The sequence below is a fragment of the Oryx dammah genome, unplaced genomic scaffold, assembly GCF_014754425.2.
Source record: "Oryx dammah isolate SB20612 unplaced genomic scaffold, SCBI_Odam_1.1 HiC_scaffold_20, whole genome shotgun sequence".
In the NCBI taxonomy this organism is placed as follows: Eukaryota; Metazoa; Chordata; class Mammalia; order Artiodactyla; family Bovidae; genus Oryx; species Oryx dammah.
In genome coordinates, this window is record NW_024070204.1 from 62829788 (window position 1) to 62849633 (window position 19846).

General features: G+C 44.9%; 1 protein-coding gene across 1 annotated transcript; it reads left to right on the plus strand.

Moving 5' to 3' along the window:
* The first annotated feature begins 2597 nt into the window (after positions 1-2597).
* On the plus strand, positions 2598-4844 carry TMEM174 (transmembrane protein 174). The gene is made up of 2 exons (XM_040262712.1): positions 2598-3279; positions 3470-4844. The coding sequence occupies exons 1-2, from the start codon at positions 2654-2656 to the stop codon at positions 3573-3575; spliced, it is 732 nt and encodes a 243-aa protein (XP_040118646.1). The 5' UTR covers positions 2598-2653; the 3' UTR covers positions 3576-4844.
* The last annotated feature ends 15002 nt before the right edge of the window (positions 4845-19846 follow it).

Sequence of the window (19846 nt, forward strand, 5' to 3'; positions counted from 1 at the left end):
AAAAGAATGAAAATTACCATTTGTAACAACACAAATGGAATTGGAGGGTATTATGATTAGTAAAATAAGTCAGCCAAGAAACACAAATACTGTATGCTATCATTTATATGTGGAATTGAAAAAAAATAAAGCAAATGAATGAATAGAGCAAAACAGAAACAGACTTGTGGATATAAAGAACAAATCAGTAGCTACCATCTGGGAGAGGGAATGGGGCAGGGACAAGACAGGGGCGGGGGATTAAAAGGTACAAATACTTTGTACCACATAGTATTTGAATAAAGAAGCCGCAAGGATAAACTGTGCAGCACGGAGAGTAGAGCCAGTATTTTATAATAACTTTAGAGTATCGTCTATACAATCTTTAATCACTCTGTTGTAACCTAAAACTAATACAGTATCGTAAATCAACTACACCTCAATTAAAAATAAATGAAATAAAAAGAAAGTACAACTGGGATTTTCTTACCCGTGTGCTCTGGAAGCCATTCTAGTTGTGGATTCAAGGGCTGTTTGGAGGAAGCTGATCTCTCTTGCCTACCCTTTCCGTGTTTCCAGTTCTTATATTGGCTTCCCTTGTGGCTCAGCTTGTAAAGAGTCTGCCTTCAGTGCAGGAGACCTGGGTTCGATCCCTGGGTTGGGAAGATCCCCTGGAGTATTCTGGCCTAGAGAATTGCATGGACAGTCCCCGGGTTGCAGAGAGTCGGGAACGACTGAGCGACTTTCACTTTTCGGTTATCATCTTAATTGCAAGTGGCTGTAGCCAAAGACAAACGGGAAACATGAGCTGAAGGGTTTAGAACAACGTTTTCAGAGCCCAACTGTTAACTCAGGGGTTAAGCGCCTGAAAAGAGTGTCAGGCGAGCTGACCAGAATTTTCATGATTAACAGAAAAGCTGGCTGCCCTGGATCTCTGACCTAGCCCAGTGGGAAAAAGGGCAGACCACACCTACTGCAACAATGTTCCACCCTTGCTGCTCTAGGACACTTGCAGGGAGGCACCTGAGAGGGTTATTTCCTTGCTTTCCCGTCTGCTTGGCAGTGAAGCTGGTCACAAGCCTTGTCCTGTGGCAGGGAGAGGCATTTTGGAGGGGAGAAAAGCCCCCTGGTTTCCCAGGAGCACTTGGGATTAACATGGGGTTTCCAGAGATTCCTGATGATAAGAGCCACCTGGGGCATGTTTCCTCCCTTGGAAATGTTAGTTCTGTTGAGCTAAGGTGAGAACTCAGATGTTGCCAGTTTTTATCATCAAGCAAGTTTGGGAAGCCCTACCATAGGGCAAGAGGACAACTCTTCCTGGACCTTGAGCTCATGCCTGCAAAAGGGAGCGGATACAATATTTAACCACTGAAGAGAGACATCTGTTTGGAGACAGGAACAGGGCTACAGTTACCGTTCCATGAAAGATGAAGCTGGTGGGCTGGGCACTTCCCTGGCAGTCCAGGGCTTAAGACTCCATTCTTCCAATGCAGGGGGTGTTGGGTTCCATCCCTGGTCAGGGACCTAAGATCCCACAAGCCCTGTGGCCAAAATAACCAAAACATGAAACAGAAGTTATATTGTAACAAATTCAATAAAGACTTTAAAAAGGGTCCACATCAAAAAAATCTTTTACAATAATATCGATGTGACTGTTCTTAAGTTCTGTGGTTATGAGTGACAGATCATGTCATGGAAGGGCAAGTTTTCTTCCCGAAATGAGCTTGGTCATACCCGATTTTCTGCCAATGACGCAGTGCATGGAAAGGCTTCCAGGTGTCTCTCCTCTCCCACAGCAGCAACTGCTCCCCAGATGCTGACAGCAAAGGCACTTGGAGCTGGTCAGGAACAAGCAGGACCTCAGGACTCTGTGAGACTTGCTGTGAAAGTTTGTGTCATCACAACTAGAGGTTCCTGAGGTGGGGAGGAAAACAGACCATCCTCAAACAGGTCTCTGCTTATTTCCAGTGAGCTGACCCAGCAGGAAAGTTGGGGTAGATTCCTGAGCACGTGGTGGACACATCTAGCGCCCCTGCACAACCCAGGGCCCTGGAGGTCCTCTGCCATTTCTACAGTCTTGGTTTGGGCAGGGTGTGAACAGAGCTTCCCTGATGGCTTGGTGGCAAAGAATCCACCTCCCAATGCCTGCCAATGCAGGAGACAAGGGTTCGATCCCTGGGTGGGGAAAATCCCCTGGAGAAGGAAAGGGCTGTCTACTGCAGTAATTTTGCCTGGGAAATCCCATGGACAGAGGCGCCTGACAGGCTACAGTCCATGTGATCACAAAGAGTTAGACACAACTTAGCTATTAAACAACAACAAAACAGAGTCTTGGAGCAGTCTTGAACATCTAAAAAAAGTACCTTCTGGCACATAAAATGTGCTCAGTAAAAACTTTCTGAATGAGTGAGTGAATGAATGAATGTGGAAGAGAGTGCGCTTGTCATTGAATTGCAAATCAGAGGCCTCCAACTGTTGATGAAATTTATGAGAAAGCTTCAGGCTTCACTTCTCAGACCTTTATTCTTCTAAACAAAGTTCAGGCCTCTGAATGTTCTACTCTGTTAACCACAGAAGCCCAAAGTTCTTCCATAACTAACCTGAAGCAGGGGTTCCTGGGCTCTGCTCTCAGGAGCTCTCACAAGCCCTCTGCCCTGGGGCAGGCACGAGGACAATGGAGCAGGGCTGCAGCCGCCTGGAGGACTTCCCTCTCAACGTGTTCTCGGTCACTCCGTACACTCCCAGCACCGCCGACATCCAGGTGTCAGACGACGACAAGGCAGGGGCCACCTTGCTCTTCTCGGGCATCTTCCTGGGACTGGTGGGGGTCACATTCACCATCATGGGCTGGATCAAATACCAAGGGGTCTCCCACTTCGAATGGACCCAGCTCCTCGGGCCCATCCTGCTGTCGGTGGGGGTGACGTTCATCCTGATTGCCGTGTGCAAGTTCAAAATGCTGTCCTGCCAGTGGTGCAAAGAAAGTGAGGAGAGGCTCCCGGATCCGGAGCAGACGGCGGGAGGACAATCCTTTGTGTTCACTGGTATCAACCAACCCATCACCTTCCATGGCGCCACTGTGGTACAGTATATCCCTCCTCCTTACGGCTCTCAAGAGCCTATGGGGATGAACACCACCTACCTGCAGCCAGTGGTGAGCCCATGTGGCCTCATACCGCCTGGAGGGGTGGCGGCCACCATGCCAAGCCCCCCTCAGTACTACACCATCTACCCTCCGGAGAACGCTGCCTTTGTTGACGACCAGGACTACCCTTCCTTTGTGGATGCTGCAGATGGCAGGTAGGGAGTGTAGAGTGCGGATGGTCCCCTCTCAGCTGCGGCAGTCACAACCTATGGCTGAGTTCCGTTTGCAGGGGAGGGGGTGGGAGACTGCGGATCTCTATGTGGCCTGTTGCTGCGATGGTGGCATCGTTTTCGAGAGTTGTGCTGGGGGCTGTAAGGCATCTTGTGCTTTCTGCTTCCATTTCAGGTCCAGCCCTGATGCTGAGCAGCTAGACGAGACACCACTGGGAGACGAGGACTCTGCCTGCTTCTCCCCTCCTCCGTATGAGGAGATATGCTTCCCTTCTCACTAGACCGTGAGGCTGAGGGCACAACATGTTGGTTTTGTTGCTGACAGTTGAAGTGTTCTGTGCAGCAGAGCTGTCAAACCAGGAAGTCTTGACAGATACCATTTGGGGAGGGTGGGGCACGGAGAAGTGGGAGGTTGAATCTCTCTGGTTGGTAAAAATTAGGCAGGGCTGGGGAAATGTCCTTCTGATACAGCTAGAAATCCCCTGGAAATGGTTCAGGATCAGGAACTTCACCTGTTTACCCAGCACCCATCCCTTTCCCACTGGGAGACACTGGTGTCTTCATTTGAGCTCTAGCAGCCAAGGGAACCTGAGGAGGGCAGGGCAACCCACTCCAGTCTACTTGCCTGGAGAATCCCATGGAGAGAGGAGCCTCGCAGGCTACAGTCCATGGGATCACAAAGAGCTGGACACGACTGAGCAACTGAGCACAGCACAGCCAAGGGGAAAATCACTGCTGCTGTGACTTTGGGAGTTTCCACAGCAGTGAGAGTAGCGATGGGAAGGAAGCAGGGAGCAGAAAACAGGCTCGAATGGAGACTTTCCAGTGCCTGTTCTCAGCCCGTAAAGGGTATCTGCATGTTTGTAAGAACTTGGTGGCCATCTGGTGTCCCTGGAAGACTGGATATCTTAACGTCTGCAAAGATAAATGAATTAGGTGGAATAAAAGAATGTCTCCTGTTAGAATAGTATTAGATAGCTGGATTAAACATACGAAATAAATAACAATGGGACAATGAAATCAATAAATCCTTAAGTTATCACCGGGTCCCAGCAGTTCTGCAGCAAGGGTTGAAGCCCAGCTACCCCAGGACAGGATCTGTGCTGGACCCAAGGGCCAACAGATCACGAGCACTTCCCTTCACATAGATGGGATCTGTTAAATCAGAAGAGAGCTCCCGTGTCAACACCTGGAAAACCATGAGTCACAGAAGCAATCTTTATGGTTAAGATAAGCTCATCTTCTTTATAAAAAAAAAAAAAAAAACATACTTCGATACTTTTAACCTCCAAGCATCTGAACTGACAACTAGAACAGACTCACAGACTTTAGAAGAGACAGATAAAACCATCAGTGCTTAAAAGAAAAGTATTTTCCATAGGCTACAAAGGACAGGCCATGTAAGGAAAGGGAAGCTCAAACCAAAGGAAGACAGGACATAGCAATCCTTTAGAGTCTGGGTACTGCATTTCTATATGGAGTGATTTTTACTAATCTTGATCAGAAATATCTAGTTTTCCAAGGATATGATTAAAATAAGCTTGATATTATTATTGTGATTCGTACTCTTACAAATTTCATCTTAGGAATGAAATCTCTGTGTATGAGGATTCATTTTCATGTTCACTGATAGAAGGTAATTGAAAGATATAATTCATTTTATAGAAACTAGCTTCACACTCAATGCATTCACGAACTGTGGGACTCCTGCCTGAGGACCATCAGTTCAGGGAGGACTCCTGCCTGAGGACCATCAGTTCAGGGAGGACGTTTGGTGACAGGGACGCACTGGAGCATTGCCAGTGGCGTCCCCACTGTCGATGCCTACACACCTTCCTCCTTCTCCCTCCTCATCCTCGTTCACCGCACAGCTTTTATTCCTGGATTTGGGTTCTGGCGAGTGGCAAGGGTAGCTCAAAAGGGGAAGAGATGTTTGGAAAGGATATCTGAGTGTGGAAGGCGGGAGGGCAGGGTAGCCAGTTTGTCGCGGTGATGCTTGGAGTCTGATATGCAGGGAACCGGCCTCGGTGGGGCTTAGTTCCAGGCAGCAGAGTCATTCAACACCAACTGCCCCAAGACAGAAAAAGTGCTAACACAGAGGTAATTTATGTTTTTAAAGACAGAGCATCAGAGCTGATGGCTCAAGGTGGGAGGTGGGGTCCTGAAAATAGGAATTCAGCACCTATTTGCTGAGCATCTCCTCTGTCTTCCCTCAGACTTCCCTTGTAGCTCAGTCAGTAAAGAATCTGCCTGCAATGCAGGAGACCTGGGTTGGATTCCTGGGTGGGGAAAATCCCCTGGAGAAGGACATGGCAACCCACTCCAGTATTCTTGCCTGGAGAATCCCACGGACAGAGGAGCCTGGCAGGCCCCAGTTCATGGGGCCGCAAGAGTCAGACATGACTTAACAGACAATCTCATCTCATCATCTCCTCTGTGTCAGAACTGAGGCCATCAAGTGGGGATATATCACTGAAAAAGCAAAGCCACAGAACAGGAGCTGTGAGTTTGCTCTTGTGAAGCCTCTAGAGAGGAAGACAGATACTGATCATTTATTCCTGGGCCCAGAACCATAAGAGGGGGACTTGGACTAGTCAGAAGGGTCATCAGGGCTTCCTTGCCGAAGTGAAGTCAGGACCACTGCCCTGTAGAACCCTGGGAGCACTGTTACACAGACAGCCATGCCATCAGACTCTGCATTTCCCGGGACTATGCTGGGAGCTAAAGGAACAGTAGCTGATCCTGACAGAGAGGAGGAGAGGGAGCCTGGCAAGACCGTGGAGTGGGCGGCTGGTACCGGAGGGCAACTTGCAGGCTGTGTATACCTTTATATTTCACCGCTGCTACAGTCCCCAAACAGAGCTGCCGTCCAACACCCAGGAAATCAAATCCACCAGCTCTCCGGCTTTGAAACAACCCCACCTTGCTCTCTGTCTGTCTTCATTTCGGGGTTGCAGGGATCAACATGATGGGAAGTCCACTGAGTTGCCCCTGGACTCACACCAGGTCTCTGCCCAGCAAGGACACACTCCTGGCAGAGTTGCAGTTGTATTGTCTGGATATCTGCCTTTACTCATGCTCTCTCTCAGCATTTTATCAGGGCTGAGTGGAGGATCGCGACTGGGGACAGTGACACGGGGTCTGCCTGGTCCCGGCTGTGATGTTCACCCTGAGATACCTGGTATGGAATGTGGTCCTGGCTGTAGGTACAGGCTGAAAGTTCTGGTGTCCCAGTCAGAACCCACGGGGCCTTGTCAAACACCTTAGCCTATGTCTGCAGAACTACTGGGAAGTCGTTGAAGAGTTTTAATGAGGAGGGGGATCCAATCTGATTCTGAACACTCGCTGGTTAGAGCAAGACCCAGAGGCATATACGGTGGGACACAGACCTTGCTGGTGAAGTCCAGAGCACCGGGAGACACTCTCTCCCTCACCCTCCGTCTTTGCTGGGGTGCCATGGCTGGGCAGCCTCTTCGATTTACATGTAATTCCAAACAAAGCTTGTCAATCAAAGGAGACAGGTTTTTAAGAACTAAATATTAACATCTCTCAGGAGTCAATCTGGGTTGGAGCTTTGGGCTTGACACACTGCTGACAGGCTCTTTCTCCGCTCGGGCTGAAGTCTCTGCTGCAGTGTGGGTCTCGTCCACTTTCTCCTGCCGGGCCCTGGGAGCTGAGTGTCTTTTGGAGACTGCCATCAGTTACCCTTTTGTTCCACTGAACCAGGCACCAGTGTAAGTTTCAAACACACAAAGTGGTTCTGCTCCAAAACAGCTTTTTAAGTGCTCACCCCACATTTTGGGGGTGAGGTAGAGTGCGAGGTACAGTATAAAAATAAACTACTGTTTGTGATGAGCTGGCCTTGGGTCTCTGTCTTCAGCTTCCCACTTCTGGGCTCCTCAGCAGCTGTGTTGAGTGTCAGGTCAGCGGAGTGATGCTAAGCAGAAGCCCCACACCCTGGAGGGGGTGCTGGTGTGTCTCACCTCAGAAGCACCTCATAGCCAGGCACTGCCTGCAGAGCCTACTGCCCACACCCCCTGGCAGCTACTAAAGTCCTCTTGCAAAGGCCTCCACATGACTGACACTCAGTTCCTACTGAGTGCTGCTGCTGCTGCTGCTAAGCTGCTTCAGTCGTGTCTGACTCTGTGCGACCCCAGAGACGGCAGCCCACCAGGCTCCCCCGTCCCTGGGATTTTCCAGGCAAGAGTACTGGAGTGGGTTGCCATTGCCTTCTCCAATGCATGAAAGTAAAAAGTGAAAGTGAAGTCGCTCTCGTACTGAATAATCAATAATGAAATGAATAAATGAAGAACTTTTCAAATAGACAACAAATAGTTCAACTTAGCTCCTTTTATTATGAAAAATTTCAAAGAAGTAGAAGCATAGAGAGAATAGTATATGAAACCCTCTGTAGCCCTCACCTTCCCTCAACTCATGGCCAGTCTTACTTCTTTTATCCTCCCCTCCCAACTGGATTTTTAAAAAGCAAACCCAAACCATAAAACAATTTCATCCTAAAAAATTTCACTGTGTAGATTTAAAAGATAAAGGCTCCAAAAAAAAAAAACAGCACTGTTGTTACACCCTCAAAATTTATAATCCCTTAATGTCTTCAAATATTTAGTCAGTATCCAACCTTCTTGATTTTCTCTATTTTATTTAATTTTTTTTACTGCTTTGTTTTGTTTGAATCAGTATCCAAATGAAATTGGCTTTTGGCTAAATAGACCCTAAATTTCTGTCTACATTATACTCTTTTAAGAGGCAGAGAGTTGGCATCACATGGTAGCAGAGTCATATTTATTAAATTTCGCTTTCCAAACAAAAATGTTTTTCAAGATTTTTTTCAATTCCTATTTCCCTCTCTGTAAGTTCCCTGAAACTCTAGGACTCCACTGGAATTAGAAACATTTTTTTTTCTACTTTTATCATATTGTTAGTGATTTTTTTTTCCAAACATTGTCCTAGAAAATAATTTTCATGAAGAGAAAAAGATCTTCAAGTGTTGGAGAAGTATCCGTTGCATAATAATTTCAAGAGTTTCAATATCAGAAAACTGATAATCATAAGCATCTTTGGCTTGGTTGGAAAAAGTTTTTTCCTCCAGAGACCATAACAACTCCTTTGAACATTTCAAAAGTGAGAACCAGTGTCTCCTCTTTAAGAAACAAAACCTCTCACTCTACACTAAAAAAGCTGTACCATCACCTGGTATAACTGAACTCTCTGAGGCTACTGACTGTGGGCCTCTTACCAATGAGTTCTCAATTCCCAAATTAAAAACTAATGTATTTTCTGGTCTTACCTACAACTCTTCCTTTGAAGGTGTGTATGTGTGTGTGTGTGTGTGTGTGTGTGTCTGCTCACCTACACTCTTTTATTATAGAATGTGATTTATGGATTTCTTACCCACTCACTACCTGTAAATCATCAAGATTTTATGTCCCAAGCAGTCAGCAGTTGGTTATAAAATCAACAGAGAGCTGTACTAAATAAACCTTTCCTGGATTGCTCCTAAGAATTGACGACAAGTCAGAAAGTGAAGACAATTCCAATGGAATGATTCTCACCTGCCTCTGGGATACCACAAAGGTCTCAGATATGGGGATTTTATTTGTCTTCAGCTTTTGGGAAGATTAATCACCAGGTGAACTGGGAAGGAAGTCAGTTTTCCAGGTTCCAGAAGTTTTGTTGTAACGAAGAATTTGTCCTCCAGCACAAAACCTACACATGTGTAAATCATAAGACACAAATATGTATGCTAGAATCCGCACTTACACACAAGGGGCTGGAAATGAAGATGTGATTTTCCTGTTCTAACCTTTCATTAGTTTAAAAGAACATATATTTTTTTAAAGGGGGTATGTGTGTGTATAATCTTCTTTAAATATATAGAACCTCTCTTAAAGAAGACATAGAACTGGTAATAATTATGTCTGTGGCAGAGGATGGGAGACTTCTTTATCACTTTAATTCATGCTAGCTAATAGTTTTTCTACCAAGTTCATGTATTTCCTGTTCCTAAAATTATTTTTAGAAGAAGAAAACTAAATGATCTATCTCCATGTACTTTTCTTTTTTGATGGGATGATAATCACTTTACAATATTGTGTTGGTTTCTGCCATGCATCAAGATGAATCCGCAACAGGTATACATATGTCCCCTCCCTCCTGAGCCAACCTCCATCTCCCTCCCTACTCCCACCCTCCTAGGTTGTCACAGAGCACTGGGTTGAGCTCGCTGTGTCCCACAGCAAATTCCCACTTGCTACCTATTTTATATACGGTAATGTATATGTTTCCATGCTACCCTCTCCATTCACCCCACCCTCTGCTTCCCCTACTGAGTCAAGTCTATTCTCTATGTCTGCATTTCCACTGCAGAATACACTTTTTTCCTCCATGTATTTTTAATGTTTTTAATGTTCAATGGGGGAGACCTGGGTTCGATCCCTGGGTTGGGAAGATCCCCTGGAGAAGGGAAAGGCTACTCACTCCAGTATTCTGGCCTGGAGAATTCCATGGACTGTATAGTCTATGAGGTTGCAAACAGTCGGACAGGACCGAGTGACTTTCACTTTCACTTTTCATCTTCTTGAGTCCTCGAGTAAATGATTTTTATTGCCACTGTTGCTTATATATGTAACAAACACACAAAAGTGGTATATAGATGGACACAATGCGATACAACATGAATAACACTTCTACATAGACACATACATACAAAGTCTCTGGGAGGAAGAACAGTTTTCACTATGTATGTGGAAGAATTTTCACACATACATGTTGTGGCTAAAGTCTTCTGTCCATGGGATAAAACACTAACCAACGTCAACATAACAGCAGTACAGAGTCAGCAGTCTGATTCTACATGGTTCTTTCTTTGATGGTTTGTTTCAACCCCGCCTTCTTCACACCGGGAAGAACTGTTCACAGCAGACAGCCATTCACTTACCAAGGAGCCACCACCATTGTTCCTTCAAAGCCACCTAAGTAAACTGGTTCTGCATCAGAAGGAGCCCCAGGGATTACCTTTGCACCCTCCCCTACCTCCCCAAGTGGGTGTGAGAGGAAATTGTGTCTGCAGCAGCTGCCCCTGCCCTCTTCCCTCCTGGAATCTGTCTGGGACTCCTCCTCCAGGGCTTGTGGGGCTGGTTTGATCCCACTTCAGCCAGGAAGGATGCCCTGACCCCTCAACAGATTGAACAGGAGCCCCACAAACATGCTTGGAATTTTTCAGGAGTCAAATAGGTTGCAAAGGGGAAACAGAAAGCTCTGCAAAGCACAGAGGACAGGTTTAGGCTGGAGGTGTCTGCGCCTCATTAGAGCCCTTCAGAGGCCATGGGGCTCACCCTTGGGGGTCACCTTTCTGGTCCCTGAGCTCAAGTTACTGCAACTGACTTCCTAGCTCACCCTGCGGTCCTTGAAGGCCTGTGGCAGGAGGCAGCAGCACCATTCATTTGTGCATTTAGCAGACATGTTTTGAAAACTGAACAAAGTGAGTGTGTCACTCCAAGGGAAGTAACTGACAGTATTTGTTGCCAATGAGAACTTTCAACCTTTCAAGTGAAAATTAGAATTTCTGAACCTTCTATTTATCATCATGAACTTGACCGTTTCTCTAAAAGTGGACTTTTCTTTACAGATCAGTACTGATATTTTAAATGGTAATTTCTAAAAATTTATATAATGAAATGCTTCAACATTTGAAAGGTCTGTATAACTCAGTGAACTAATATTTTCCACTTAACCAATACAGGATATTACGAAATCATTTGTGGGGAAAATGCATTCAGAGTGCAAGACAGACCAATGGATTTTAATGTAACGGTACAAAATGTTCATTGATACAATTTCAGATTCCACAGTGCAACTAACCTTTCAGAAATTAACCACCTAGGTTTTGGTCTAGTATCCAAGAAGAATATACAGAATTATCTGAAAAGCTTTTAAAATACCTCTACATATTCCTACTATAGATTTGTGTGAGGCCAAATTCTCTTCATAAAATTCAATCAAAACAACATATGCAACAGATTCAGTGTAGAAGCAGATATAAGATATGAGAGTCTTTTTTCTGTTAAGTAAGATAATAAAAACTTTGCAAAAATGGAAAACAATATCATTTCTCATTTTTTTTTTTTTTTTGCTTTGGGAAAATAGTCTAATACAGAAAAGGTTTATAATACTTGTAATTTTCATTTTTAAATATTTTTGAAGGTTCTGGAGTAGTTTTAATTTTTTTCCTAGCTTTACTGAGGTATAATTGACAAAAAAAATTGTAAGATATCTAATGTACAATGTGATGATTTGACACATGCATTATAATTTTTAAATGAATATTTTATCCTTTAAAAATTTTGATTTCTAATAAGGTAAATAGGAAATACTGATAGCCCATAAACAAAAATTCTTTGGGCTCCTCAGTAAATTTCACAGGTATATAAGGTTTTTAAGACCAAAAAGGTTGAGAACGGCTGGAATATATTATTACAGAGGGAGGTGGCCAAGTGCCCTGTAAAAGACTACAGTTCCCAGCCTCCTTTGCAGCTAAGTTGGGCCATATGACTAAGTTCTGGCTAACTGGATGTAAGTAGAAGTTTTTGGAAGGGAGTTTCTTGAAGACTGCCTAGAATTCATTTCTTGACTTTTCGTTTTTCTTCCTTGAAGACTACAACTTATATATAATCACAGAATCTTCAGCAGTTGTCTTGAACAGTGAGACGATCTTGAAGATGGAAGTTACAAAGATGGAACAGAAGGACAGAAGACGGCTGGGTCCCCAGTGACTACGATGCTGCCTGGTAACTCACTTAAGAGTTCTTTTAAATTAGAGAGAAAGGGACTTCCCTGGAGGTCTAGTAGTTAAGACTTTGCCTTCCAATGCAAGGGTTGTGGGTTCCATCCCAGCTCAGGGAGCTAAGAGCCACATGCCTCAGGGCCAAAGAAACTAAGAGATAGAACAGAAGCAATATTGTAACAACTTCAATAAAGTTTTTTTTTTTTTTTTTAATTAGAGAGTAATATGGGAATTCCTCCTGGTGGTCCTATAGTTAAGACTCTTGAACTTCCATTTTAGGGGGCCTGAGTTCAATCCCCACTCAGAGAACTAAGATCCCTCAAGACACATGGTAAATAAATAAATGAGAGAAATAGGTTCTGCTGTGTTCTACAGAATCTAATCCTGCCTCCCTCAAGTGTGCCAAAATGCTAAGGCCAGCCACAAAGGAGCCATCTTTATGTGGATGATATAACTATTTCAAAGGTATTTCTGTGGGTTTTATTCTCACGTCAACCACTGTCTTAAGGTGTGATGCTGAAAAAGCATGTTTCAGGGTTAGCATTGCAGGTACTCAGGGATCCATTCAACTCTTTGAGTGACAAACATTTCGGAAGCCCATCCTATTGGCAGGCAGTGAACCAAGCACTGTGTACACGTGCCCCCAGAGCCCTTGTGGTCCATGGAGGAAACTGCTTCACTCCAGGACCAAACCTGCCCTCATAGCTCTGCTCCACGTTAGGAAAACAGACTGTTTGGAGTACGGAGAGAAAAGCAGACAGCTTGTCCCCTCACTGGTATTTCCTGGGCGTGACTTAAAGTTCTCTTGAATAAATTTCATCATCACCCACACTCATTGAACCAGAATGGCCCAAATAAACAAAAAGGCTTTCCTCTTCCTTCTCTTTCATTTTGATGGGTTGACATATCTCATGCTGCCGATTAGCCATGTCAGTTGTTGAAGGCTCTCTCACGCTACATTGTTAGCACAGCAACTGGCTGGATTTCAAAGTCCAGTTGTAGGAGGGCAACCCACCTTGTGCATGGAACCACCTGTAACTGAAATCCTCTAAGCAAAGGCAACTTTCTGCAGAACTTCAACAGTCTCCTGTTATACAGTCTATTACCATTTACATGGGGGCATCATAGCTGGGGGCTGGATGAAAGAGAGACACACAGAAGCCTTACTCACAGAGCCCAATAGATTCCAAGCAAGCTCAGCATCTTTGGGGTAAACAAAAGTCTCCCCAGCTCATTGAGCTTGGGACGGATTCAGGCCAGAGCTGACCTGCACAGCCTACTGAGGCTTAAACATAATATTGTTGATGAAAAACTGCAAACCCTACAGAGTTCTATTTACTGACTCATGCTCCCCCGACAGAGACAGCAGACTTACGTAAAGGTGTAGCGCCTCTGCCACTTAATAAGTAAGCTGCGTAACCTTAGGCACGTGGCTTAACCTTGCTGAGCACAGGAAAGAGTCATGTCCAAGCTCTCAAATGAAGTTATTCACTTTAGCAGATGGACTAACATGGGCAAAAATGTACTGACATGGTATAAGAAGTGACTTTTCTGTTAGTTTTACCGTATCCTTTGCTATCAATTTGGATGAGCCTTGTTTTCATATAAATAAAAACCCCAAATAAACTTATTTCTTTCTCACATATAATAAATCCGGAGATGGATAGTAATAATACAAAGCTTATCCTTTGTATTACATCATCAGTGGCTTATTTTTCTGCCTTCTTCGTTCAGTACCTGGCTTTCCTCTTCAAAGGCATCTCTTGGTCCATGATGGCTACTGAAGCTCCAGTGTTACGTCTACAGTCAAGAAGGAAGGAGAAAAAGAAAAGGAAAAAAGGATACACTTCCTATCTGACTTGATTCTTTTCAAGAGTTTCTGGAAGTTCCACGTCATACTTCCACTTCTAATTCTTTGACCAGAATTTGGTCTGTGGCCTTACCAAGCTGCAAGGACATCTGGAAATGTAATTTTAAAAAATTACTGTTGTTCACCTGAAACTTTGGTGACTGTTTCAACAATTCAACAATGTTAATCGGCTGTACACCAATACAAAATGTTTTCGGTGTTAAAAGGTTAAAATTAAAAAAAAAAAAAGCCATACTGTTTTCCATTGCAAAGGGAAAAGAGTAGAACAGATACTGGGTAATGACTATCAGACTCTTCCATAGCTGGTTTTCTCTCTCTCTCACTCACTCCAGTCAGATTCAAATATCTGCTCAGGAATTTGGAACTTTTCAGAAACTGCTTCTTTTAGATCGCTCTGCTGAACCAAAAATATTAATTCTGAAATGCCAAGTATAAATATACACGCCAGATGCAAGGTTTCAGCCAAAGAAGCTCAACTTGTAAGTTTAGAAGGACAGATTCAGTCATCAGCGGGGAGCATCAGTGAGTTACAGAGCATGCAGGTTGTAAAACAGACGAGCTTTCTGACTGAACCTCGACTCCGTGGATTTACTTGTCTCACATATTTGTCTCCTCATTCCTCTGGGTGTTTGTGGGATTTCTGGTCTCCCCCTTTGTCCCCCTTGAAGGACATTATTTGTTGTGGAAACGGTGACATTAAATTCAGATGGCAGGAGCTGGTGATATTGACTTATGCAAAACAAAGTGTGTCCATTCCAGGAGCTTGTGATTTAGCAAGTTCGAATTGTTCAGAGTTTAACCTGCTCCTTGAGTTTGGAGAGGAGGTTGGTAAGGGGGGAGGGTGGGAAGCCAGACACCTTTGGGAGCTGCCATAACTTCTTTGAGGGCATTAGAGCTATATTTAGTGCAATTAACTTGCTAATTCAGTAAAGACTGCACAGTTCCCTTGTGGCCTGGGAGAGCGAAATGCAGCTGCTAACAGTGGTTGATTTATAATCAGGGAATGACCTAGGTACCAGGGGAAATAAGCCAGATTCTTCTGAGGACCTAAATCACTCTCTCAGCCAGGCGATCAAAACAGCATGCTCACCCTGGGCAGAGCACCGGAGTTGGGCAGCCTCCAAAACCAGGCTTGAAAAACTCCCAGTTTTCAGCAGGATTAGACCCCTGCCTCTCCCTTGTCCCTCAGAAGGATGCAGGAAGTGTAAGAGAGCCTTCAAAGGCTCAGAGATCAGAACCCACGCTTTCCTCAATCCCAGCCCCAGGGAACACGTGACTCAAAAGGCAGAAAAGAGTGTATTTATCCTGTGATCTCTCCCACTAGCGAGTTCGGGTCATTGCAGATCACATCTGGGGGCAAGCAGGGCCGAGAGGAAGGGTTAGCAGGTTGTACTGCACGCATCCTCAAGGGATGCCATTCTTAGCTAGTCTAACCCAGTGGTCCTCATACATGGCTGCATATTAGAATCTCCTGAGCAGCCTAAAAATTCCAGTGCCCAGACTGCACCTAGACCAGTTAAATCAGAGGAGGAGGGACCTAGACATCAATAATGTTTACAGTCCCCCAAGTGAGTCCGGTGTGCAGCTGAGTTTAAGAATCGATGGTCTGACTCATGCAGACTTTGATGTGAACACCTCCCCGCATGGTCTGCAGCTGTGCTGGGGACAACCTGCACAGACATATGTCACGGCCTTGGGTGGGGGTGGAGAAGAAAAGTGCCATCAGAGAACAGTAGGGAGATGGAAACACCTTCTGGAAAGAAAGAACTCAAAAGGAAATCTAGAAACTGGACCTCAAGCCAGCAACCTGTGAAACATTAAGACACTGTTTGATGTGGGGTCCCTGGATGGCTTCTTATTGTTTAGTTGCTAAATCGTGTCCAACTCTTCTGTGACTTCGTGGACTGTAGCCCGCCAGTCTCCTCTGTCCGTGGAGTTTTCCAGGCGAGAATACTGGAGTGGGTTGCCATTTCCTTCTCTGGGGATCGAACCCATTTCTCCCGCATTGGCAGCTGAGTTCTTTACCACTAAGCCACCTGGGAAGCCCCCTAAATGGCTTATATAATTGCAAATTTCACTTTTAATTTGCCTCAGTTCCTGAGCTTCATTTCTTGGATATTTTTCTAAGACATGTATTTTATGTCATTAAAACAAGCAACCCACATTCAAGCGTCACTGCAGAGTTTGCAAAGCACCGTTCCCACACACACCATCCTTACCAGGCTGCACACCTCATCCAGATACTGCCCTGGCTTGTGAGGTCCAAGGGCCTTTCCCTGTCACATCCAGATGCCGTTAGAACTGGAGGGTGGCTTTTTCACTTATGCTTTCTGCTGGGAATTTTTTTTTTTCTTTTTGTCTTCTCTTGAGTTTTCAATTCCTACAGGTAGACATAGAGAATGCAGAGTAAGGGCAAAGTCGGCACTTATGATGTAGCCTCATCCTCACCAACCTTGACCCTCAAGCTGGGGCCTCGCTCACAGGGCCCTGCCAGCTCCTCCCTGAAAGGCTCAGAGTTTGGAACATGGGAATCACTCAGCAATACCCGCGGAATATGTGCACAGGTGGATGGAGCAGCAGCAAACCCCTCCTGGGAGGCCACAGGTCAGGAAGAAGGCTCTGGGTGCTGAGAGGGAGGCAATGGCCCTGGAGAAGGACGAAGCATGTGCAGTCATTTATTTGTTTTATTGAAGTATAGCTGATACACAGTTGTGTTAGTTTCTCGTGTACAACAAAATGATTTAGTTATTTACATATGTGGGACTTCCCTGGTGGCTCAGATGGTAAAGAATCTGCCTACAATGTAAGAGACACAAGTTCGATCCCTGGATCAGGAAGAGTCCCTTGAGAAGGGATTGGCTACCCACTCCAGTGTTCTTGCCCAGAAAATTGCATTGACCAAGAAGCCTGGAGGGCTACAGTCCATGGGGTCGCAAAAAGTTGGACAAGACTGAGCAACTAACACTTTCACTTTTGCATATACATACATGTATATGTACATATGTATATACATATATACACACACACAGAGATATATTCTTCTTCAGATTCTTTTCCATTATAACTTCCTGGGAAATATAGTAGGACCTTGCTGTTTATCTATTTTATATATAGTAGTGTGTATCTGTCAATTTCAAGCTTCTAATTTATCCCTCTCCTGCCCTTTCCCCTGGATAACCATAGTTTGTTTTCTAGGTCTATGAGTTTGTTCCTGTTTTGTAAATAAGTTCATTTGTATGATATTTTTTAGATTCCATATATAAGTGATATCATATGATATTTGCCTTTCTCTGACTTCAGTCAGTCAGTTCAGTCACTCAGTTGTGTCCGACTCTTTGCGACCCCATGGACTGCGGCATGCCAGGCCTGCCTGTCCATCACCAACTCCCGGAGCTTGCTCAGACTCATGTCCATCGAGTCAGTGATGCCATCCAACCATCTCATCCTCTCTCGTCCCCTTCTCCTCCTGCCTTCAATCTTTTCTGGCATCAGGGTCTTTTCCAAGGAGTCAGTTATTTGCATCAGGTGGCCAAAGTATTGGGAGTTTCAGCTTCAGCATTAGTCCTTCCACTGAATATTCAGGACTGATTTCCTTTAGGATGGACTGATTTGATCTCCTTGCAGTGCAAGGGACTCTCAAGAGTCTTCTCCAACACCATAGTTCAAAACCATCAATTCTTTGGTGCTCAGCTTTCTTTATAGTCCAACTCACATATCCATACATGATTACTGGAAAAACCATAACTTTGACTTACTTAATATGATAATCTCTAGGTTCATCCATGTTGCCACAAATGACATTATTTCATTATTTTTTATGTCTAAATAGTATTTCATTACACACACACACACACACACACACACACACACGCCTCCTCTTATTACTTGCCTGTCGATTGCAATATTTAGGTTGCTTCTATGTCTTGTCTACTGTAAATAGTGCTTCAGAAAACCTTGGGGTGCATGTATCTTTTCAAATTAGAGTCGTTGTCTTTTCAGGATGTATGCCCAGAAGTGCAGTTGATGAATCATATCTCTTTTAGCTTATAAGGAAATCCCATACTGTTCTCCATAGTGGCTGTACCAACTTATATTCCCACCAACAGTGTAGGAAGGTTCCCTTTTTCCACACCCTCTCCAGCATTTGTAATTTGTAGACTTTTTGATAATGGCCATTCTGATCACTGTGAGGTGATACCTCATTGTAGTTTTGATATACATTTCTCTCATAATTAGCAATGTTGAGCATCTTTTCACATGCCTTTGGCCATCTGTCTGTCTTCTTTGGAGAAACATCTTTTTAGGTCTTCTGCCTATTTTTTAATTGGGTTGTTTGGAATATGTGTGGTTAAATCGTTGCAAATTTAGCTGAAGGTTCTTCTGGCCTCGGTTCGCCCTCAGCCTTGTCAAAGGCAATAGTCTGAGGGGCCTCCAACCCTGCCCTGATCACATCCTGGTCCTTGGGGGGGGCCTCTCACACAGCAGTCACCAGGTCTCTGGCCTGCAGGCAGCAGAGCACAGCGGTCAAGGGCCAACTTCTGTACCCACAGGTTCGGCCCCTTCCTGGCTGAATGACTTTGAGTAAACCTCCAAAACTATCCCCGCTCTGTCTCCTCTATCTGCCCAGGGGGTAGCCTGGGCCTCTCACTGTTGCTGTGAGGCTCGGTACAGGCTTGGAGCCCTGTGAGTGGTTCAGGGGTGTCTGAGCATAGCCCTGGGGCTACGACTTCACCACCTTCACCAGGTGAAAAGCGGCAGCAGAGCTTGGTCACCCTCCAGGTCTCCCTGGGCCCCAATCTGATGGATGCTCGGTCCAGGCCAAGGTGTGAGCTTTGAGGCTCTAGTGAAAGGAAACACTTCTGGCAGATTACATTCCACCTCTAGGGTTGCGGTTCCGTCTTTAAGGACATAGAACAGGAAAGCAGATTCTGGAATCAGAATGGGCTCATCTCTCTCAATTATTCTCTTATGACCTTCGTCAAGCTCTTGGCCCTGATAGGTCTCAGTTTCCACATCCGTGGGCTGGACGCAATGTTACTATCCAGGCCGTAAGGTCTATTGGGAGAATCAAAGCATTTAACACTGGGAACACAATTGGCTCAGTGGCTCACTCATGTCTGACTCTTTGTGACCCCATGGACTGTAGCCCACCAGGCACCTCTGTCCATAGAATTTTCCAGGCAAGAATACTGGAATGGGTTGCCACTTCAGCACCTGATAAAAAAAGAGTCGATATTGCTGGAAGTCTTGTTACATCCTCCTCCCTGTGGACCAGCTCTGGAGAGTCTCTCTGGGCCCCAAGGCAGTTCCCAGCAGCTTCAGGTCGGCTGAAGTCCAAGCACCCCCAGAGAGACCCATTTCAGACTTGCCATCTCAAAGTGTTCCCACCTGATTAGAAATTCCTTATCTCCAAAAAAAGCTCTTGCTTCCTAAGGCAACAACCACTCAAGAAAACATCCTAACATTTGATCACGTTGTCAATGTGCCTCATGAGGTCCTCTGTCTCTTCCTCCCGACACGGTCTGTGGGCAGACCACGTCCTGCTGCAGCACAGCTCTGCATTCTAAGACACGTGTGCTCTTCAAGAACAGACACTTTCTTGGACCTAGAGAGAATCATACTGAGTGAAGTAAGTCAAACAGAGAAAGACAAATACCATATGATATTACTTATATGTGGAATCTAAAAAATAATACAAATCAACTTATTTACAAAACAGAAACAGACTCACAGACATAGAAAACAAACTTATGGTTACCAAAGGGGAAAGGGTGGAAGGCTGATTTAGGAGCTTGGGATCAGCAGATACAGACTAATATATAAAACAGATAAACATTTTAAGTTTCTACGGTATAGCACAGGGAATTTTTTTTTAAATTCTG

What these genes read in the sequence shown, in the direction of transcription:
- TMEM174 (XM_040262712.1), top strand. Translation starts at nt 2,654, where the DNA reads ATGGAGCAGGGCTGCAGCCGCCTGGAGGACTTCCCTCTCAACGTGTTC. An exon ending in GTGGATGCTGCAGATGGCAG is followed by an intron (nt 3,280 to 3,469) that starts GTAGGGAGTGTA and finishes CTTCCATTTCAG; the next exon opens with GTCCAGCCCTGATGCTGAGC.